This window comes from Mobula birostris, chromosome 5, assembly GCF_030028105.1.
Source record: "Mobula birostris isolate sMobBir1 chromosome 5, sMobBir1.hap1, whole genome shotgun sequence".
In the NCBI taxonomy this organism is placed as follows: domain Eukaryota; kingdom Metazoa; phylum Chordata; class Chondrichthyes; order Myliobatiformes; family Myliobatidae; genus Mobula; species Mobula birostris.
The window spans coordinates 129,956,783-129,980,802 of NC_092374.1; the positions used below are offsets into that span (position 1 = coordinate 129,956,783).

The 24,020-nt window shown below is 40.2% G+C and overlaps 1 protein-coding gene across 11 annotated transcripts in view; it reads right to left on the bottom strand.

Annotated features, from left to right (window-relative positions):
- The window catches only part of neb (nebulin), a 355,138-nt gene that overhangs the window by 24,026 nt on the left and 307,092 nt on the right, over nt 1–24,020 (bottom strand). The window contains exons 138-148 of one of the 11 annotated variants that reach the window (XM_072258666.1): nt 21,886–21,978; nt 20,420–20,512; nt 16,622–16,714; nt 14,851–14,943; nt 12,834–12,926; nt 11,483–11,575; nt 10,156–10,248; nt 7,186–7,278; nt 5,064–5,156; nt 3,559–3,651; nt 1,429–1,536 (exon numbers count right to left, since the gene is read on the bottom strand). In XM_072258666.1, the coding sequence (XP_072114767.1) occupies nt 1,429–1,536; nt 3,559–3,651; nt 5,064–5,156; nt 7,186–7,278; nt 10,156–10,248; nt 11,483–11,575; nt 12,834–12,926; nt 14,851–14,943; nt 16,622–16,714; nt 20,420–20,512; nt 21,886–21,978 (1,038 nt within the window). The remainder of the gene's footprint in view (nt 1–1,428; nt 1,537–3,558; nt 3,652–5,063; nt 5,157–7,185; nt 7,279–10,155; nt 10,249–11,482; nt 11,576–12,833; nt 12,927–14,850; nt 14,944–16,621; nt 16,715–20,419; nt 20,513–21,885; nt 21,979–24,020) is intronic. The other 10 variants (XM_072258667.1, XM_072258668.1, XM_072258669.1 and 7 more) reach the window with 10 other exon arrangements.

Below are 24,020 nucleotides of genomic sequence, written 5' to 3' on the forward strand. Positions count from 1 at the left end.
GTCTAAGGTCAGAGATCTTTCGGCTTCTGATATTTTAATCTAAGGTTCTTTCAAAAGTCAGGAAAAAAGCGTGAAAATTTGTTGCTTCACAATCATTTTATTAAGCCAATAGAAGAAAGAGAAAATTGAAATGAACAATGAGAGTGGTCTACTAAATGAAGGGAACGACAAAAAGCTGAGATGGTGCTAAGCATGGAGGAGCTATTTTTATACCCATAGATGAGGAAAAATTCCATTCAAATTCATAGATAAGAGGCAACCAATAAGATACCCCCTGTTTGAACATTGCAGTACCAAGAAAATTTCTAGAATTATACCGTATGACCACTAGAGGACACCGTGAACCACTGCATATACCCACTGTAACCAGTAGGAGGCATATTAAACTGTGACATGCAAATAAGAACTATATAAAGTATAAGCAGACAATTGTTAAGCTGCAGAGAAAATAACAGTTAAGCAGTCTAATTTAAGAATTAAACAGTCAGATCCAACAGGTCTCAGCCTCAGAATAAAGGGACATCCATTTAGAACAGAGCTGAGGAGGAATGCCTTTAGCCAGAGCGTAGTGAATCTGTGGAATTCATTGCCACAGCTGGCTGTGGAGGCCAAGTCACTGGGTTTACTTAAAGGAGGTTTATAGGTTCTTGATTATTCAGGGTGTCAGAGTGAAGGCAGGAGAATGGGGTTGAGAGGGATAATGAACGAGCCACGATGGAATGGTGGAGCAGATACGATGGACAAAATGGCCATAATTCTGTTCTTATGCCTTATGGTGTTATGGTCTAAGTATGTACACGAGCAGATGAATTATCAGGGCATTCAATGTCATAGTTCAGTCGCTGTAAAAAGAGATTAGTAGAGATGATTGTCATGCACATGGTGGACCTAACAGTCTGGTTCCAGACTATATGACCCTATGGAACAAGATATTAGGGTAAATATGCCTAGTTCAAGAGATCTTTTTTAATAGGCATCCATTAGTCTCATGAGACCATGGATTTGCGCCTTGGAAGGTTTCCAGGGCGCAGGCCTGGGCAAGGTTGTATGGAAGACTGGCAGTTGCCCATGCAGCATGTCTCCCTTCTCCACACTACCGATGTTGTCCAAGGGAAGGGCGCTAGGGCCGATACAGCTTGGCACCGGTGTTGTCGCAGAGCAACGTGTGGTTAAGTGCCTTGCTCAAGGACACAACACACTGTCTCAGCTGAGGCTCAAACTAGTGACCTTCAGATCACTAGACCGATGCCTTAACCACTTGGCCACGCGCCACACTAAAAAAACCCCTTTGGGAAATTCATTATTAACTATCGGGGAAAAAAGACAATACAAAAGCCATTACCACAGGTACAGAAACATGAGAGAGAGGTGGGGGGGAGGGGGAGGGAGAGGGCATTTGCTGGAATCTAGAGAACAGGAAAAACATACCGTAGATATGTTGCGCTGAGAATCCCGTACACGCCTCATCTCTGGTGTGTCCAGCACATAAGACGCCCTGCCTTGCACTTGTTTGCGGAAGCTGTCGGAGTACAGAACCTGCAAGGTCAAGAGTGAAATGCTGAGTGCAACCTCCACATGACAGATACGCATAACTTATCTAACAACTCTGCACTGGGGTGCTGGGTTAGCTGCTTTGAGGTTAGGAGTATGACTGAAGCGAGTTAATGAGTTTAATTTTCAGTCTTTGGCTTTAAGTTACAAGAGGGAAAAAACAATAGTATATTTCTGTATGATATCACAATGTTTCATGTCCAATTGTTTGGTATTCGGTGGTGGAAGTGCAAAATCATGTAGCATTCTTATTAGTGGTGATTATGTGTTTTCTCTAAAATTACATCCATATTGATAGTCAAGGTTTGTTTATTTAAAACTGTAAACAAAAAAAAAGCCAAATAAATCAGAATGACGCCATCTTTCATTCCCTGATGCCAGCTGGAAATTTTCATTTACCTCAGAACATGCTTCACAACTGGAACAGTCACTTGCTCACAGGTTTCTGCCAATACCCATCTAGGCCCAAAAACATTCGATTTTCCAATAACCCTACATACTACCCTGTGCCAGCACTGCCACAGTCATGAGCATTGGCAAGGCATTATATGAAGACCATGGTAGAGGGAGAATTATCAAAATATCGAGTACAGGAAATGGGATGTCAGGCTGAAGTTGTATAAGACATTGGTGAGGCCTAATTTGGAGTATTGTCTGCAATTTTGGTCACCTGCCTACAGAAAAGACGTAAACAAAGTTGAAAGAGTACAGAGAAAAGTTACAGGGAATTTGCCGGGACAGGAGGACCTGAGTTATAGGGTGAGGCCTCTGCTCAGTGGAATTCAGAAGAATTGGGAGGGGGGGGTGGTGACCTCATTGAAACCTATTGAATGTTGAAAGGCCTCGATAGCGTAGATTTGGAGAGGATGTTTCCCAGGGTGTGGGGAGTCTATAAGACCAGGGGATACAGCCTCAGAATAGAGGGACATCCATTTGCAATAGAGATGAGGAGGAATTCTTCAACCAGAAAGTGGTGAATCTATGGTGAATTCATTCCCATAGGCAGCTGTGGAGGCCAAGTTATTGGGTATATTTAAGGCAGTGGTTGATAGATTCTTAAGTCAGGGCATGAAGGGATGCAGGAAGAAGGCAGATGATTAAGGCTGAGAGGGAAATGGATCTGCCATGATGAAATGGTAGAGCAGACTCGATGGGCCAAATTCTGCTCCTATGTCTTATGGTCTCAGGGCCTTAAAATGAGCAGAGGTCTTATAGAGGCATATAAAATTATGAGGGGTATCCTGTAGACATGTGGACGTTTTCCCCTTAGGTAGGGTGAGACTAGAACTAGATGCCATAGGTTTAGGGTGAAAGGTGAAATATTAAGAGGAACCTGAGGGGGAGCTTCTTCAGTTAGAGTGTGGTGCAAGTCTGGAACACGTTGCCAATGGAAGTAGATTCAACTGCAATATTGAAGAAAGATTTGGATAGATATATGGATGAGAGGGTTATGGAAGACTATGGTTCAGGTAGGTGGGACTAGGCAGTAAAATAAGTTAGCACGAAACAGATGGGCCGAGGGGCCTGTTTCTGTGCTGTAGTGTTCTGTGACTATAGTCTTTTTCTCCACGTTTACAGTTTCAGTGCATTACAATGATTTCGATAATTGTCTACTTCAGCGTTAACATTTCCATAACTGAGTAGCTGAAAAACAATCAAACAATGAGAACAACAAACCAGGTGTTCCCAACCTGGGGCCCACAGACCCCTTGGTTAATGGTAGAGGTCCATGGCATATAAAAGGTTGCGAACACCTGCAATAAAAGGTCTTTTTCTGTGTTTTCCCTCTCACGCCATAAACTAGTTTAGTTGGCACTGGGCAGCCCAATGTTACTACCATATAGGGTTTTAGTTCATGTCAGTGGCACACTAGCCATTCAAAGTGAAATGCCGTGGGTCAATATGATATTAAGAATTTTTAAAAGAGCATCAAGATAAAAATGGGGGTGGTTAGAATGCAACAGAAAACACTGAAAATGGTTCTGTTCTTAAAGCTGCAGAAAGTACCGAGCTAATGTTTTCTTGATTGCGTTTAACGCGTTGCATCTCTGGTGTATATACCACTGAGGTCCCTTTACCCAGGTTTTCTTTGTACAAGATCTGCAGAAGCAAAAAGCACCCAAAATAACAAGATAAAAATCCAGCAGTCTTTTGCAACTTAACAGAAATAAAATCAAAATCAAAATTTAAAATCATGAGTTATTGAAAAAAGAATATTAGTTTCAACTGAAAACGATGAGATGGATTTAGCAAGAAGGTGATGGATGAGAAAGGAAGGACAGGGCTATGCCAAACTTCAATCTAGAAAATTACTGCTTCCTAATAGCAGTTACCATCCAAGGAAGCCTACATATCAAAAATGTTAATATTGATTGATCAGTTAATCACTTCAGCACAGATATGCATTGATGAGATAACTCCAGATATCTTATAACATTTATAAGTATAAAAAATGTGTCTATCCAGCATGAAATTAACCTTATCAGGGGTTGTATTTCAGGAAGTTCAGAATTCAAATTCTGGAGGAGCTCAAATCTAGTGTCCCCAAGGGATCCTAACCCCAATGGAAGATTGGTTCCAAAGAGTTCCCATCCACTGGAGGATTAGTGCAAATAATCCTGAGGAGTTGTTGTAAAATCTAGAGGAGGAATCATTGTAAAAATGGAGGATCTCACGGAAACCTATTGAATATTGAAAGGCCTGGCTACAGTGGACCTGAAGTGGATGTTTCCTATAGTGGAGAAGTCTAAGACCAGAGGGCACAGCCTCAGAATAGAGGAAGATACATTTAGAACGGAGATGAGGAGTAACTTCTTTAGAAAATGGGTGGTGAATCTGCAGAATTCATTGCCATGGATTGCTGTGGAGATAGAGTCATAGAGTATATTTAAAGCAGTGGTTCTTGATTAGTAAAGGAGTCAAAGGTTATGGTGAGCAGACAAGAATATAGTTGAGACGGATAGTAAATCAGTCATGATGGAATGGTGAAACATTTTCAATTGGCTATTTCTACTATTTCTACTCCTAAGGTCTTATGGCTAAAATATCCCAAATTTGATGGAGGATGCAGTGACTCCCAAATATGGTGGAGGATTGGTTTTAGTGAATCCCAAATCCAATGGAAGATTGTTTATAAAGGATCCCAAATCCATTGGAAAACTGCTTCCAAAAGATCCCAAATTAATGGTTCCTAAGTGAGCAAAATCCAGTGGAATATCTGTTCATTGTTCCTGGATTATGTTTTTAAATTAAAAAGGTAGTTTAAAATTAATTCACATTCCTACAGAAGCCTTCTATTGCATATCATTGAATTATTTATAATACTTGGCACAGCCCCAATGTAAGTTACACAAAAGGTCACTCATTTCACAAATTAGCATATTGAAAATATAAACATGAGATGAGGAAGCAAGAGGAGAGAGTTGTGCAACTTGTGTTTAGCATTGTGGTAGAAATGGATAGTTATTGGGGTGAAATAATTGGTTAGCACAGGAAATCAAAGTAGCAGCTACCGAGCTGATGTTCTTCTGTGTCTCCTTTATACGCTGCACCTCCGGCAGGTCAGAGATTGCAGTTCCATGCCCAATACCTTCCTTGTATTTGATCTACAGAAAGTGTAGATCAAAAGAGAAAAGGCAAACTGTGAGCACACCAACAAACAGAAAAGCACAGACTGCAACAAACTACATATGTAGTTCCGTTAAAGAAAACTTCAGACAATATTATGGAAAATTAATATTAACTATTCTCAAAGCAGTCACAGTCATAAATAAACATAAGGAAAAATTAGTCAGACCTTCTGAAATACAAAGTGATAATGTTATGAAATGAGGCTGGCTTAAAGTTGAAAGTTGGTTAGTTAGAAAATGGAATATTGGTTAATTGAAATCATACCTTGTTCAAAAAATACAATTTAAAGCTGCATCATTAGTTTAAAGCTGCTTAACAGAAGATAATTATAGAGGAGGAATCCACAGGTCATGACTCTGAAATTTCTAAAGTTTACATTGATGAAATTAATGCCACCAACACTAACTCCCGTTTATCTGTTCAGAAATAGCGCAGTTCATTTGTACAAGTCTGTTTGGCACAGTATCAACTTCAGATACTTCTCTGGCAGCCAAAAATCCCATGGAACCATAAATCTTTGTCCATTTCCATTCTACAATAGGTTTACCTCCTAAGGTCTGTGCTTCTTTATTAATGTGGCCTATACATAGGCTTGTGGTAGTCATGTATGCACTTGGCATCACAACTCTCCATAATGTACTGGATAACCCCCAGGCGCAGGAGCAGGAAATCTTACCTGATTGAGTCCCTGTTGTCACCCATTCTAACTTATCAGGGAAAAGCAGAAGCCTCAATCCTTTAAAAATCAGTCAGACACCTCCCAGATATAATGGGAAAACTGTGAAACCAAGTTTTATTATTCTTCCAGTAATTGGGCTAGAGATCAAGCCAGAGACTGGCAGAAGCAATGTGGAATTCTACTTGCTCTCCTCCCAGATACGTTGAACTAATGGTCGAGCTTAATTACATGAAACACATGAGACTTTAAAAAAATATATAAGCTGTTTACTTTAAAAAGATGCCATAGTTCTAAGTTCTGAATGTAGAAAAGTTTGGACAATGGTGCCATTTTAAATCAATTACCCTGCTGGCACCCAGCACACATGTACACTCTGTTCAAATGCTCTGCTACCCCTCACCCAGACTCATTCACCAACATGCTCATCCTGACCTGGTCACCTTTCATGGTTTTTTGATGCTGTTTCACATATTTATACAACTGTTTGTCTTATTATAATAATTGAGTAACATTATACTGTCTTGCACAAAATATGCACCTTGCACTTTATGTCAGCCTGTCAATCTTCAGTCCATGTCACCCAGGGACTTGCGTTAATACTGTTTTGTGACTCCATGTCCTAGATCATAGCTGTATGTGCTGTGTGTAAAACATATGCAATGTTTTGAACCTCCGCCCCAGAAGAACAATGTTTGGCTACTGTATGTATGGTTGAATGACAACAAAATTGAACTTGAATTTACACTAAAGGCACATTATTTTACTGCTTAGGCTGATGTTGAATCATTGGATCCATAAATGAAAAAAAATTCATAACCTAATCTCAAACTCAAATAATTACTTTCATGGTTTTCAGACTTGGAGTTCAGCCTTAAATACCACCCGTTGTCCTATTGTCCTATTCAGTCGATTATCATCATCATTATGTGCTGTGTCGATCACGGTCTATGACCATGATTGTTCTTGGCAAATTCTGCAGAAGTGGTTTGCCATTGCTGCCTTCTGAGCAGTGGCTTTACAAGATGGGTGTCCCCAGCCATTATCAATACTCTTCAGAGATTGTGTGCCTGGCGTCTCTGGTCATATGCCCAGGACTTGTGATACTTGCCTTAAATATCGGTCCTTTTGGACATTGGACTCTATAAAATCAATGTCCTTCAAAAGTGAGGCATTTCAGTGAAAAGTTAAAATGTTGCAATGATTAGAGAGAACCTTTTAAAAGAGCATTGACCAAAAATACAGACAAAAACTCTCACTCTAGTGTTAAAAGGGATCAGGTAGAAAGGCAGGTTTGGTGAGTTAATAGGGATCAAACCAGCAACTACCGAACTGATGTTCTTCTGTGTCTCCTTAACACGCTGCACCTCAGGCAGGTCAGAGATTGTTGTTCCTTGTCCAACACCTTCCTTGTATTTGATCTACAGTACATGTCGATCCAGGGGAAAAGACAAACCAAAAGCACATGACAGACAGCACTAACACTTTACATTTACACAGCACCATTAACAAAGTAAAGTAGTCCAAGACATTTCACAGCAGTCATGAGGAGAAGAATTAAGACAGTCAGGAAGACTTTGATAAGAAGAAAAGTGAGAGAGAGTGGTGAAGTCACAGATGGAATTTTAGAGCTACAGTAAGCATGCAAACTTTACAGAGCTTCAAGCTACAGAATGAACCAATTTACACATTAGGTTCTCTTCAATGTTCTCATTGGTAAAGGCATTGTCTAATCCAGTACAAAGTCAAATGAACCAGATACGGCTTTGATTTAGATCCAGGTGTTGAGAGTGCTGCACAGTAGCCTATTAGTTAGCACAACGCTTTACGGTGCAGGTGACCCAGGTTCAATTCCCGCCGTTGCCTGTGAGGGGTTTGTACGTTCTCCCCGTGACTGCGTGGGTTTCCTCCCACAGTCCAAGGACTTATCAATTGGTAGGTTAATTGGTCTCTGTTAACGTCCTGTGATTAGACTAGGATGAAATCAGGGGGATTGCTGGACGCTGGGGATCAAGGGGCCCAGAAAGGTTGTATCTCAAAGGTATGGTATGTTACCATTGACAAAACACCCCTGGGGAAGGAGAGGGAGAAAGGAAACTCATATGTTAGTCTTTGTTGAACAATCAATCTAAAAGATTGAGTTCTATAGTACAGTAATCAGCATTGAATAAGTCCTTCATCATCTAAGCTCTTACAAGAAGGATCACTTGGATGCTGGAGAACTGCCAGAGTTTGAATCTCCAGCCTGTTCACAACAGAGGAATACAATAGGGCAGCAGTAAGTCACTAGACCCCTCCAGCCTGCCCTGTCATTCATTGATCTACACTGGCTTCTATCCCTCTTCTGTATTGGTTCCTCATAACCTTCAATTCTTCAATCTTTCAAATATTTATCTATATCTACCTTAATGAAATGGCCTCCAAGCTCTTCAGAGTGGAGTATTTCAGAGTTTCACAACACTCTACATGAAGAAATTTCTACACACAGTATTTCAGGTTTAAATGACCAGCTCCTTAGTTGCTATGTTCCACAACTTCCCCGTTAGAGAAAATTCATTGTTCTCTATGTGAGAACCAGCTTTCAATCCATGCTAATATACCCCCTGCGGTAATTTTGGCTCTTAATTTTTCTACCAACCTCTTAAGTGGCATGTTGACAGATTCCTTTTGGAAATCTAACTACCTGACATCTATAGGCTCCCCTCTATCAACTCTCTCTGTACATTCCAAAGCATGTGGGTAAATGTGTCAAAAACTTTCATAAAACTTGACTTAATAATATTCAGTTTTCTCAAACAATTATTTATTTCCTCTTTGATTTAGCATCTTGCCAATGACAGATGTTAAACAAGGGAGGACAGAAAGGTGGGGGAGGGGAGGGGTATGATTGGGTGTTTTATTTATAGAGTATTCCAAACGACATAATAGAATGACATGGAATGTCACTTTAAACATTTATAGCTGGAATTGCCACTTTACTTTTGTACTTCTGGATGCAATGTAGAATAATCAAACTCTGCCAATCCCAATGGAGCTGAATTGCGGAGGCAGAACATAAAATGCTGATGTCATTACATCACAAAGTCAGCATTGCTGAACAAGGGGAGAAATTCCAGGGAATAGCTAGTGTCTGAGTTTCAATAGGCATTTATTAATAATAAATATATAGAACAAACTATGGTCTACCACTTGAATCTAAGTTCATATTTTATTAATTGACTATTTTTTTAAACATAAAGTTTGTGAAATGCTAGTTAGTTTGAATCTTAGAAAACTAAATACTACATTTTATATATAAGTGAATATACCCTACTTTACCATGTAAGTTCAGCACAATGACTGCAGTACCTAAAAATTATTTATTAGAGCCATCTGTTTTTGCTATCATCATCATCGTTATGTGCCATGATGTATAACATAGGCGATCATGGTCTTTCCATGACCACAGCTGTCCTCAGCAAACTTTTCCACAGAAGCAGCTTGCCATTGACTTCTTCTGAGCAGTGTCTTTACAAGATGGGTGACCCCAGCTATTATCAATACTCTTCAGAGATCATCTACCTGGTATCAGTGGTCGCAAAACCAGGACTTTGGATGACAATTTAGGCGCTGGGCTAGATTGAAAAGGTCAGGATGTTGGGTCCTTAGGCGAGGGATGGGATGGTTCAGCTTGCAGCTTGATCAGTGCTGAACTAAGGGTTTAGGGATGGACTCTCTATTGACCTCAGTTCAGAATGTTATTTGCTTGCATATAGTGTTTGCATGATTCGTTTTCTTTTACTGCACATTGGTTGTTTGACAAGGTTCTTTTTTTTTAAGGTTCCTTTTCAGTTCTTTTGCCTGTAAGGAGATGAATCTCAAAGTTGTATAACGTACACATACTTTGATAATAAATGTACTTTGAACTTTAAACTTTGTGATATGCATCACCTGTTTTCATTATTTTCATTATTTCATTAAATCCTAGATTTGGAAAAAGTGAAAATCTGGATTGGAAATTTCAAATATTTAATCAGGAATCAAAGATGTTAAAAAGTTTCCCATTTATGTGATGCATCGTAACCACCGGTAACTGATGCCTACACATATATTTTCTTTCATCTCAGTAGTCCGTATGTGGTAAAATTGATAGTTAAGAAGTTATGTCAACTCCACAGCAATGCTTCAGTAATTAGAAGAGTTAAAACTGAAAAATAACATTGGAAGACATAGTATTAATGGCATTTAGTGAAGGGAAGTGATAAAGAGGAAGGGGAACGAAATTCTGGAGTAACAGAGGGAATCAAATAGGCAACTACCGAGCTGATGTTCTTCTGTGTCTCCTTAACACGCTGCACCTCCGGCAGGTCAGAGATTGTTGTTCCTGGTCCAACACTGTCCTTGTATTGGATCTACAAAGTGTGCAGATCCAGGGGGAAAAGACAAGGCCATAAGCATATGATGAACAATGAGCACCCACACCTTTGAGAGAGCAGAACACTTCATGGCGACAAAAGGAACAAATATCAAGCAAAATATCACATCAAGCACATGTTGAGGAAAGATAGGACAGAAATGAAGGAACACCTTGAAGGAAAGAATAGAGGTTTGGAGAAGAAGCTCAGTACAAGTGACACACAATCCTTACACAAACATTGTCAAGTAACCGAATGCACAGGTTATACAATGAATGCTCCTATGTAGTCCAGTAGGTAAAGATGTTTCACACCAGAATGCACAATCCAGAAAGTGGTTTTGCTTTAATTTAGTATTGAGGAGGCAACATATTAAATATCACAGTTGGCTTCAGTGTCCCTGATTAGCTGACATTGCCTATGCAAGTTTCTGTTTATGCAAATTTAGGATTCATTGTTACAATGATAATCCTTGTAGATGAACAGCCTACACTCTATCTAAATTCAGAGGGGAAGGCTGAGATTGTGAGGGTGGGGGGAGGTGGGTGATGCTGGTGGAGACTGAGTCTGTAAAGCAATATATGTCAGCCCCTTCAATGTAACAGGGTCAAAAGAGTGAATATACTGCATATGGGCAGCAGCAAACTACACACAGCAGGTGAAAAAGGGAGCCGCTTGTAAAACAAGTAATTTTATCACATTCACTCTCTTATGATAAACTCCAATCCCTCCAACGCCCAAAAAAAAAAGGCTAGCACATCAATTTTTTCCCTTTCTCACTTACAAAATTAGAAGTCACGGATTCAAGATAAGAGAGTAGAGCTATAAGAGCTCTGAGAGGTAACTTCTTTACAAAAAAGGTGGTGAGTACCTGGAATAAACTGCCAGAGGAAGTGGTTGGTGTGGTTACAATTGCAGCATTTAAAGAGGCATTTGGAGAGGGACACAGGGGGAGGGGCTTGGAGGCTTATGGGCCAAATGCAGACAGCTGGGACTAGCAGGGAGGATCTTGTGGTCAACATTGGTCAACAGGTCCCTCTCTATGCTGTCTGGCTCTCTGACTATATTTACAAAGTGGAACAAAAAACAATCCACAAGAACACCTGAGGAATTTGATAAAGGTTTTGAAAAAAGGATTTAATTGTAGTTAGTGAAATAAAGTGGTAAGTGCTGGGTAGTAAGGAGAAGTGAGTTCTATACTACTGAAGGGAAATATCATATGGGCTGCTACCGAGCTGATGTTCCTCTGCGTCTCCTTTACACGCTGCACTTCCGGTAGGTCAGAGATTGCCGTTCCTTGCCCAATAGCTTCCTTGTACTTTATCTACAAAGTATGTAAATATGGGGGGAAAAGACAAACTGTAAGCACATGACAGATAGCAGCAACAACATCTTGGATTGACACAGTGACTTCAACACAGCAAAATGCCTCCCGATGCTTCACCGGAAAAAGTATAAAAGATGATTTCACATAAAGCCACAAAGTAAGCTTTGAAGGAGTACCTCATAGGAGGAGAAAGATCTAGAGAATAGAAGAGATATTGTGGAAAAAAAATCTGGAGGTAGAATGGCACATAGACTTTATGCAAATACTGAGACATGGAATGGACCAAACTATAGACTTGGCTGTCGGACTTTGGCTTAGTGCATAACAGTAAAAGGCAGTCTACAGTTAAACCCCACAATCATTCGCTTCAATTGTCTGTATTGATGGTGTATACACCGAACTGCGCAAAAGTACTGTGCACATAATATATAGCTAGGGTGCCTAAGATTTTTGCACAGTACTGTATTTTTCAACGTGGAGTGGATCTAGTGGGAGCAAAGGATGTTGGAAATGGCAAGTGTGGAGTGCCACAGGAGGGACGTGGGGCAAGTGACAGAGAAGGAATGCCGGGGTGGGGGACGCAACAGGTGTAGACACACCCAACCCTGAGACACCAGGCAAGGTCAATTGATTCTAAACAATTGGTTTATTGATCATTACAGAATGTCTCTCTGCTGCTTCCTGCTCCCTCTTCTCTCCTTTCCCCTTTTCCCAACCATTATTCCCCTTCCCACACTCTGTCCATAATAGAGACCCATATCAGAATCAGGTTTATCATCACTCACATATGTCATCAAATCCCATTTTTTCCCACAGCAGTACATAAAATTACTACAGTATTGTACAAAACTGAAAGACACCCTAGCTATATAAAGTATACCTGCCCAAGACTTTTGTACAGTACTATATGGCAACATATGCAGAGCTGTAAATGTCAGAGATACTGTTTCAGGAAGGGAATCAGGCACCTATCCCAAAATTAAAAATACAAGAGATTCTGCAGATGTTGAAAATCTTGAGCAGCAGCCACAAAATGATGGTCAACATTGGTCAACAGGCCCCTCTCTATGCTGTCTGGCTTTCTGACTATATTTACAAAGTGGAACAAAAAACAATCCACAAGAACACCTGAGGAATTTGATAAAGGTTTTGAAAAAGGATTTAATTGTAGTTAGTGAAATAAAGTGGTAAGTGCTGGGTAGTAAGGAGAAGTGAGTTCTATACTACTGAAGGGAAATATCATATGGGCTGCTACCGAGCTGATGTTCCTCTGCGTCTCCTTTACACGCTGCACTTCTGGTAGGTCAGAGATTGCCGTTCCTTGCCCAATAGCTTCCTTGTACTTTATCTACAAAGTATGTAAATATGGGGGGAAAAGACAAACTGTAAGCACATGACAGATAGCAGCAACAACACCTTGGATTGACACAGTGACTTCAACACAGCAAAATGCCTCCCGATGCTTCACCGGAAAAAGTATAAAAGATGATTTCACATAAAGCCACAAAGTAAGCTTTGAAGGAGTACCTCATAGGAGGAGAAAGATCTAGAGAATAGAAGAGATATTGTGGAAAAAAATCTGGAGGTAGAATGGCACATAGACTTTATGCAAATACTGAGACATGGAATGGACCAAACTATAGACTTGGCTGTCGGACTTTGGCTTAGTGCATAACAGTAAAAGGCAGTCTACAGTTAAACCCCACAATCATTCGTTTCAATTGTCTGTATTGATGGTGTATACACCGAACTGCGCAAAAGTACTGTGCACATAATATATAGCTAGGGTGCCTAAGATTTTTGCACAGTACTGTATTTTTCAACGTGGAGTGGATCTAGTGGGAGCAAAGGATGTTGGAAATGGCAAGTGTGGAGTGCCACAGGAGGGACGTGGGGCAAGTGACAGAGAAGGAATGCCGGGGTGGGGACGCAACAGGTGTAGACACACCCAACCCTGAGACACCAGGCAAGGTCAATTGATTCCAAACAATTGGTTTATTGATCATTACAGAATGTCTCTCTGCTGCTTCCTGCTCCCTCTTCTCTCCTTTTCCCTTTTCCCAACCATGATTCCCCTTCCCACTCTCTGTCCACAATAGAGACCCATATCAGAATCAGGTTTATCATCACTCACATATGTCATCAAATCCCATTTTTTCCCACAGCAGTACATAAAATTACTGCAGTATTGTGCAAAATTCAAAGACACCCTAGCTATATAAAGTATATATGCCCAAGACTTTTGTACAGTACTGTATGGCAACATATGCAGAGCTGTAAATGTCAGAGATACTGTTTCAGGAAGGGAATCAGGCACCTATCCCAAAATTAAAAATACAAGAGATTCTGCAGATGTTGCCAATCTTGAGCAGCAGCCACAAAATGATGTAGGAACTCAGCAGTAACAGCACCCAATGAAGGGTCCCAGCCTGAAACGATGACTGTTTTCTCCTCTCCATAGTTGCTGCCAGATTGCTGAGTTCTTCCAGCATTTTGTGTGCATGTCCCAAAATTAATACTTGTCAAGAAAGTTCTGCTAACACAAGTACTGGAGATGAGGCTTACATTGCTGGTCCTGATAGATGAATGCCCTGTTCCTTACCTATATGATCCAGATGAAATTTATTTGAACTCTAGGGGTACACAGTGGCCAAGTGGTTAAGGCATCTGTCTAGTGATCTGGAGGTCACTAGTTTGAACCTCAGCTGAGGCAGCATGTTGTGTCCTTGAGCAAGGCACTTAACCACACATTACTCTGCAAAAGTACCGGTGCCAAGCTGTATCGGCCCCAGTGCCCTTCCCTTGGACAACATCGGTGGCGTGGAGAGGAGAGACCTGCAGCATGGGCAACTGCCGGTCTTCCATACAACCTTGCCCAGGCCAGCACCCTGGAAACCTCCCAAGGCGCAAATCCATGGTCTTACGAGACTAATAGATGCCTACTTTTTTAGGGGCACACAGTCCATAACATGTAATTTATGAAATGAGTGCTGAACTGATATTGTAATCATGATTTTGTGAAATACCTCTGTTTATATTTCTCAATGTAGATCACTGTAAAGTATGTTTTAAAACATTTGACTGGTTAACTTATTTCCATCAAGAAAAAACCTTAGTCAGTCTCACAATCATGTTCCAATAATCAGCAAGGTTTAAAATATAAAACTTCTTTAAAATAATGAGACCATTATTTTGTTTAGTGGCAGGAATGGGAAGTGGTAAGGCAGGGGAACAATGAAGTAAGGGAAGAGCAAAATCAAACTGGCATCTACCGAGCTGACGTTCTTCTGTGTCTCCTTAACACGCTGCACCTCCGGCAGGTCAGAGATTGCAGTTCCATGCCCAACACCTTCCTTGTATTTGATCTACAATGAATGTAGATCCAGGGGAAAAGACAAACTGTAAGCACATCACAGACAATAACCACCATTTAAATGCACATTTAACATTTTAATACATCTAATGGCACTTGACAGTGGGGATCACAAACAATATTTGACGTTAAGCAACAGAATTAGACATTAGGCAGACTTTAAGGAAGGTTTCTTACTGGAAGAACTAGAGTGGTTTAGTGAGGTGATACTGGAGATACTATAATATTTATGTAGTACATGCAAGAATGAATTTCTCAAAACATACCACTTAATTCAAAAGAAATGTATGACTAAATTGAATTTAATAGTTTCAAAATAGAGAAAAAAATCTTCATTAAAAATAGCTGACTTGATTTTTTTTTTCCCTTTTCTGAATCCTAAAGATAAAAAAATCAGATTTTGATTTGGAGGTCTCTTAATTTGGATTCACAAACAGTAAAATCTCAGTTCTGATTTCAAAATGGACTGAGATCTATCAATGCACTAAGCACATGGTTTTTCAGTGTGGGATATGACCTATGATGTTGGTGGTGTTCCCTGTCACAAATATAATTTTGTTCAATCACTTTCCATTCATCTAACTCTGCTGCAGATGGTCACAAGCCAGGCTGCAAAAGGAAGAGGGTTGTGCATGGGGCTAGCAACCCCATCCTGTGAAAACCTAGAACTACAGAAATGCCAACAGAAGCTCCAAAGAGCCCATCCCTGGGACATCACAAAGTTGGCTGCACCTGGAGTCAAGGTGAAAGACTGGCCCAGGACAGAGGACTCTGATAAGTAGCTGTCAGTGGCCTATCCCCCCCATAGGGTAAGTAAACACTTTTCACTCATCTACTGCAATGGCCTGCACAAGAGGGTGAGTAGTTTCAAGTTCTTCGGAATACACATCACCGAAGATCTCACCTGTACTGTACATACCAGCTGTGTGGCAAAGAAAAAGCACAACAGCGTCTGTTCTACCTCAGGTGACTGTAGAAGTTCGGCATGAGCCCCCAAATCCGCAAGACCTTCTAAGAAGGGCATTATTGAGAGCATCCAAACTGGCTGTATAACCGTCTGGTACGGGAACTGCACCAATCTTAATCGCTGGGCACTGCAGAAGAGCAGTACAGACAGCCAAGCGCATCTGTGGAAGTGAACTTCCCTTCACTGAGGACATTGAGGAGTGTAAAGGAGTGTAAAGAAGGCCTGGAAGATCATCTGGGACACCAGTCTCCCCAACCATTAACTGTTTCAGCTGCTTCCGTCTGGCAAACGGTATCACAGCATTAAAGCCAGGACCAACAGGCTACGGGATAGCTTCTTTCTTTAAGCCATTAGACTTATAAACTCACATGTCTATACATTGCGACGAAGTCATATTGAAAAAATTTTACTCCTTAATATTCTGGGACGAATGTAAGATTTAAATAAATTCAAATTCAATTTCAAATATATTTTAAACTCTACTTTCAAACTGTTTAAACCTTGATGACTTTCCCTTCAACAATATCTGAATGTTGAAAGAAAATAGCAAAAAGCAAAGTAAATCTCACAAATAAATTTCAGGAGTTAGAATAAATTAAAGAAGCCTAACGATTAATGACATTAATTGTATTCAGTGGTAGGAAGCCAAAGAGCAGTAACACAGTGAGGGAGAGTAGTCATCGATGAACAAACTGGTAACTACCGAGCTGATGTTCTTCTGTGCCATTTTTACACGCTGCACCTCCGGCAGGTCAGAAACTGCAGTGCCTTGCCCAACACCTTCCTTATATTGGATCTACACACGATATAGATCCAGGAGGAAAGGACAAACTGTAAACACATGACAAACAGCACACACAGACTTTCTGCAAACAAAACCTAGACAGACAATGCATGAAGCTATTTGCACAGTTTTCTCTCCTCTGGCTTGGTTTTACTGGAATCTTCCAATCTATCCAAACCATAGAATCCAAGGAGACCGACAAATATGCTGGGAAACGAAGGCTGGTAAAATGGGTGAAGTTACTCACCCGCTCCTTTGCGTCCCCAACTCATATAAATTCTAAAGTGCCATGAAGCTTCTTATTCTCCATGGAGTTTTCATTAACATTCCCAAATCAAAAAATGTAGAAGATAAAATTTGAGATCTACTTTTTCTATTTCTATTACAATCTCAGGGCTGCATACTTCGATAATAAATGTACTTTGAATCTTAGGTAAACTGCTTTTCTTGTACTGATGAGAGGCCATCAACCTTCGTCTCTCTCGCCAGATTTTCTGCCTGCCTTGCTAAATACTTCCACCATTTTCTATCACAGTTTTTTTAAGATATGCAGTTTCAGTGCCAATTAGGTAGCTGTGACTGAGCTGCCATTTTAACCCAAGGTCTGAAAGTACAAGTTAAAACTACTGAAGTGGGTAAGGTTTCAAAATTGCACACGTAGAAGGGCAATGAGTTAATGAGGCTGGCACAATGAGTAGTCAATTAGTGAATGAGATGTGATGAATTTTGGCTGAAAGATGAAGGTGAGACAAGGGGTTAAAAAGGCACAGTGTATGCAGGAACTGACAACTCTGATGTAGGTAAGAAGAAGCCCTTTGAACCTTTTCTACCATTCATCAAGATCTTGGCTGATCTTCTACTTGAGTACCATTTTGCAGTAACGTTTTCATTTCATATTCTTAGATTCTCTCAGTAAGTGGGGACAGGAGAGGTTCCAGATGATTAGAGGGTTGCAGATGTTGTTCCCTTATTCATGAAAGAGAGTAAAGATAGCCCAGGAAATTATAGACCAGTGAGTCTTACTTCAGTGGTTGGTAAGTTGATGGAAAAGATTCTGAGAGGCAGGATTTATGAACATTAGGAGAGGCATAATATGATTAGGAATAGTCAGCATGGTTTTGTCAAAGGCAGGTCGTGCCTTACGAGCCTGATTGAATTTTTTGAGGATAAGACTAAACACATTGATGAAGGTAGAGCAGTAGATGTAGTGTATATGGATTTCAGCAAGGCATTTGATAAGGTATCCCATGCAAGTCTTATTGAGAAAGTAAGGAGGCATGGGATCCAAGGGGACCTTGTTTTGTGGATCCAGAATTGGCTTGCCCACAGAAGGCAGAGAGTGGTTGTGGATGGGTCATATTCTGCATGGAGGTCATTGACCAGTGGTGTGCCTCAGGGATCCGTTCTGGGACCCCTTCTCTTTGTGAGTTTTATAAATGACCTGGATGAGGAAGTGAAGGAATGGATTAGTAAATTTGCTGATGACACAAAGGTTGGGGGTGTTGTGGATAGTGTGGAGGGCTGTCAGAGGTTACAACAGGACATCAATAGGATGGAAAACTGGGCTGAGAAGTGGCACGTGGATTTCAACCCAGATAAGTGTGAGGTGGTTCATTTTGGTAGGTCAAATATAATGGCAGAATATAATATTAATGGTAAAACTCTTGGCAGTGTGGAGGATCAGAGGGATCTTGGGGTCCGAGTCGTTAGGACACTCAAAGCTGCTGCGCAGATTGACTCTGTGGTTAAAAAGGCATACGGGGCATTGACCTTCATCAACTGTGGGATTGAGTTTAAGAGCTGATTGTAATGTTACAGTTAAATAGGACCCTGGTCAGACCCCACTTGGAGTACTGTGCTCAGTTCTGGTCACCTCAACTACAGGAAGGATGTGGAAACTATAGATTGGGTACAGAGGAGATTTACAAGGATGTTGCCTGGATTGGGGAACATGCCTTATGAGAGTACGTTGAGTAAGTCACCAGGCACCTCAGGCCTGCCTCACTATTCTATGTAATCATGGCTAATCTGCCCCAGGGTCTGACACCTCTTCTGCACTAGTTCCAAAGAGTCCTTAAGTCCCAATCTTTAAAAAAAGTATTTATCTCCTATCCACAGAATTCCAGAAATTCACATTCTCTGCAAAAATTAATTCCTACACATCTCAGTTTCAGTGATCCGACAGACCCTTCCCTTGTACAGATGCGACACCTTACCACCTAACATGTCAACACCCTCCCTCCTTGTGATCAATAACCCTCATTTTTCAAGCTCATGCAAGAGACTGTACTAGGGAATTGAGAGATTTGAATTAAGGCTGGGATAAGTTCGCTCCTTAAGAAGAAGGTTGTGAATGGAATGCAAAATAAAAATACACAAAATACACAATTAGATTAACAAAGACAACTACAGGTTAGGTACGTTACTTGTCTGCACTTTTTCTATATCTCTTGATAGGATACGTGATTAATCAGGGCATGGTTCAAAAATGCACACAATATGACAAAACACACAAAACGCTGGAGGAACTCAGCAGGTCAGGCAGCATCCATGGAAATGAATAAGCAGTCGACATTTTGAGCCAAGAACCTTCTTCAGGACTGAGCAGGAAGCGAGAAAACCCCAGAATACAAAGGTGGGAGGAGGGGAAGGAGAAAGCCATCAGGGTGGAGGCTACCCAGATGGAATACAAGGTGTTATTCCTCCGCCCTGTGGGTGACCTCATCTTGGCACAAGACGAGGCCATGGACCAACATGTCAGAAGGGGAATGCGAATTGGAATTAAAATGTTTGGCCACCAGGAAGTTCTGCTTGTGGTGATTGGTGCGGAGGAACTCAACGAAGCAGTACCCCGATTTACAACAGCTCTCAACAATGTAGAGGAGGTCACATCAGGAACACTGGACATAATACACAACCCCAGCAGATTTGCAAGTGATGCGTTGCCTCACCTGGAGCCCTGAATGGAGGTGAGGGAGGAGATGCACGGGCAAGTGACAAGAACCAGCTTTTTTGATCCAACCAGTCTATGATGGCATTTAAACTTCTCATATTTTCTCCTGTCTTTCCTTAATTAAGTGCATCAGCACAAGCTTCTATTCCCATCTCCCTGAATGCATCCCCACTTTTCCCTCAAATGCATTCATACATTATGATCTTGCAATTTATTGTCTACCTGAACGACACTTTCACTATTGTTTCACCTTGACTGACCTCAGTCATGATGTAATGAACTGATCAGTACAAATAGTATTCATAACAAGCTTTCACTGCTCCTTCAGACATGTGACAATAATAACCAATTCCAATTCATACTACTGGCTTTAACCATTCTCTATGGCAGAAGATTCCACATGCTCATCATTCTCTATTTCAAGAAGTTTCTTTTGAGATTTCTATTGGATTTCTTGGTGACCATCATATATTAATAGACTCTAGAACAATCTTCAGTTCAGGTGTAAAAAATATATATTCACTCTGTCAAAGAATTGTCATTGCTTTAAATATTTCAACTCTCTGTCTTGATCTCTTCAAATAAAGTATTTATCTTGTCAAGACTTTGGTTAATGCAATTGAGATCAAAAATTAGAAAATATATTCAAATTAATCTGAAGAAAAAAGACAAGAAAAATAGATAAATTGTATTTAGTGCTAGGAAGGGTTTGGTAGTAAAGGTAGATTATGGTGTAACACAGGGGGAATCAAACCAACAGCTACCGAGCTGACGTTCTTCTGTGTCTCCTTTACACGCTGCACCTCAGGCAGGTCAGAGATTGCTGTTCCTTGCCCAATACTTTCCTTGTATTGGATCTACAAAGTGTGTGTAGATCAGGGAGGAAAGAGCATATTGTAAATTCCAGACAGACAATGACAAAGCCGAACTGTACATCACAACATATTAGACACTGCAACAAACCACCACTTCAATCAGCAGTACCATATAGACAAACAGAACAAACGTGAAACTAATCAGCTAAAATTAATTTGGTTCTATTATATTAACTTGCTTGTAATTTTATGAAACTTTGAACATTTTATTTTCAAAAACTGATACATTAAACAATTGATTTTCCTAAACAGATTGTTCAATTAGTTTTAATCTTCCAAAAGATTTTATGTTTTGTTAAATTAGATGTGTGGTTCCTGCTCTTGTGTTAAATAATTGCAGCAATATAGTGTAACTACAAGAGTTTTAAAGATATTTTTTAAGTGTGACTAGGCTTTTCCAGTTCTGAATATTAGCTTGAATAATGAACTCTGCTTTTCTTTTCTCATTGGTGTTGTCTGACCATGTAAATATTTTCAGAATTTTCCGTTTTAACTTAGAATTTCTCAATTTTGATTCATCATTTACAGGTTGGGGAGTTGTGCAGGGCATTCCCAACTAGCTGAAGTAAAAAAAGCCTCCATCATTAGCCTTTTGTTAAAGAAATCATTGATTAAGCTAACACAAAAGCCTGAAAATGAATTTGATATTCTTGCAATAATGGACTACTATCAAGTTCTAAGTCCATACCAGCGGTTTGATTTAAATATTCAAACACTAGCTCTAAGCTTGCATTTCCAAATAATAATCATGCTTGGATCATCCCAGCATTCCTGTTTTATCCAATAACTCCTAACAGTTACTAATTAGGAGATCTCAAATATGAAACCATTTTGGAAATTGCAATAGTTAATGCTGTTTTATGTGAATTCGAGAGTGATTCCTGATTTGAAGTTCCCAACAGCGAAAACTGATTTGGAGTTCACAATGCTGTGACATATCTTAATAATCCAAATAGTGAGTCTTGAATTAGAGATCTAAAACCCGGTCATCTAAATCTGAATTGGAGGATCTGATTTAGATTCCTTCAATAACCAACATCCCCCACCAGTTGTTTTTCTTTTGTCCACAAGCCGTTTGATAACTTCATCATGTAACCTGTATACCTGCAGAAACATACATCTACAACCAACATCCTCTGGCACTAGGTCACTTTTCGTGTGAGTCTACCTCTTCCAATGTACCTTCCTCATGTTGCTTAGCAAAACCCGTAAAGCTGTTCTAAATGACAATGAGGTTTAAATGATTTGAAAAGTAAATATCGGAAAACAATCCAAATAGTTTAGTTTAGTGAGATAATAGTTAGATAGTGGGGAGGGAATGTGGGTTAACACAAGAGAATGAAACCAGCAACTACCGAGCTGATGTTCTTCTGCGTCTCCTTTACACGTTTCACCTCAGGCAGGTCAGAGATTGCTGTTCCTTGCCCAACACTTTCCTTGTACTTGATCTACAAAGGGTGTAGATCATGGAGGAAAGGACAAACAGTAAGCACATTAAATAATAGGATACATATTTTAGACAAATTACTAACCACATTAAATCACACGCTAAGTTGGATCACAGATCCAATGAACCACATCACACACAGGTTACTGGGCTGGGGATTAATCTGCACACTGCATTTGAAAGAAAGGTTAATCAAACTGATAAATGTCAAAACTCTTCCCATAATATTTGTTTTATACCATTTATACCATTTGTGTTAACATTATCATTAACCATATACTCAAAGTGTAACTTATTTAATGCTTTGGAGCAAAATTATGATTTAATTTCAAAGGATAGTATGTAACATAAAATTAAGTATTTTAGCTGGAGGAACTAAGAGAGCTTAGAAAAGTTAAATGTTGTGCTGCTATTAACTGACTGCACCCATTTACAAATAATTAAACTGGCCAGTGATGTAGTAGCATCGCACTGGACTTCGAGGCGAGTGGTCTGGGGTTCAAACCTGTGCTGGGTTGAGCACTGAGCTAACAACTGGTCCTCATAAAAAAAAAGACAAATGCTAAAGGAATGGCAAGGTTGCCACCCGATATGCCACAAGGCACGGTAAGGAACAACAATAATGACTTATTTAAAATTAAAGGGGATGAAATCCTGATTATCACCCATAGCTTGGTTGGAAAGCGTTGAAATCTATTGTTCTTTGCTTTCATTTGCTCCCTGCCAACTTTGTGATAGAAGAGCAGGAGAACGGAGATGAAACTCTGCTCTCAAGTTCTTTGTGAAGGTGACTAAATACAAATCAATACACACAGGATAAATCTAGAACTAGGACACTAGCTTTCCTCATCGATAGAGTAACCCAGCCTATGCTTTAGTATGTTTAAGATTTGAGTATTTTTATGACTCTTGAAGCAGCTGACAACAACAAAATGCTCCACACAAAGGTGCTTAACTCTGCCAAGAATGTTCCCAAGCCTGGCTGCAAAAGGAGGAGGGTTGGGTATGGGGTCAGCAGCCCCCACCTGTAAAAACACAATGCCACAGAAACTCCCAAGACCTCATCCCTGGGAGAAGAAGGATCTTCACCTAGAAGACGTATGAAGTCACGAGGTGAAAGCGAATCATCGGCCTGGACCAGAGGACTCTAGCGAGCTGCTATGCCCCAGCAGAGGTGATCCACCACAACTTTGGCCATGATGGACTTAAGAAGAAGAAGACACAAAGTGCTTTCACTATTTATTTAATGCTCTTAGGGCATTATTTATTTTAGCCAGATTCCTAGATTCCTAGATTCTACCATTGTTGATCTGTTAACTAAGATCAACAATGGTAGAATCTGTTGATATTATGTTTGCTTTTATGGATCGGCCTTTGATTAGGACAAGTTTTGATTCCATTTTTGGGTGGTGTACTTTACTAAACCTACAGGTTATTTGGGAGTGGGTTAGATTTTATTTACTCCTGTTCCTTTTGCATTATTCAGGATGATTTGAGCAATAAGCAAAAATGTTTTATGAAGCCTTTGTGATCAAAGCTGGTTTTTGCTCTGAATAGTTTCACAAAGCGTTAGATGTACTGGTGCTTTAAATATGCTTTGCACTTACAGAGGTATGGGACTCAGAGCTCTGAACTAATGATAAAGCAACTCAGAAGCATAGGTTTTTAATATTGGATGGTTACTTTAAAAGCAAGTGCGCTTGGATTGTAGTTCCCAAATGATTACAGCACTGGTTTTTTAGCCAAGAGTCAATACGTGGACCTTCAAAAACCATTGGGTTTTGTTGCCATGAGGGAAAATAAACCTCCAAGAACCACATCCTTGTCATGGTTTGGAGGCTTGTATGCCTCATTGACCTGGAGAGCTATGTTGGCTGGAATCAGGGTTTTATGCTTTGGCTCTTGGCTGGGTCACCAGTGCCAAACAGGTCAAAGGCTAAGAGTGGTCCACCAGTCCACCAGGTTCGGGGGTTCAGATCAGGGCTAAAAACCCTAACTGGTAAAACAAAACTGTTATGGAAACAGCAATGGAGAATTGTTCTG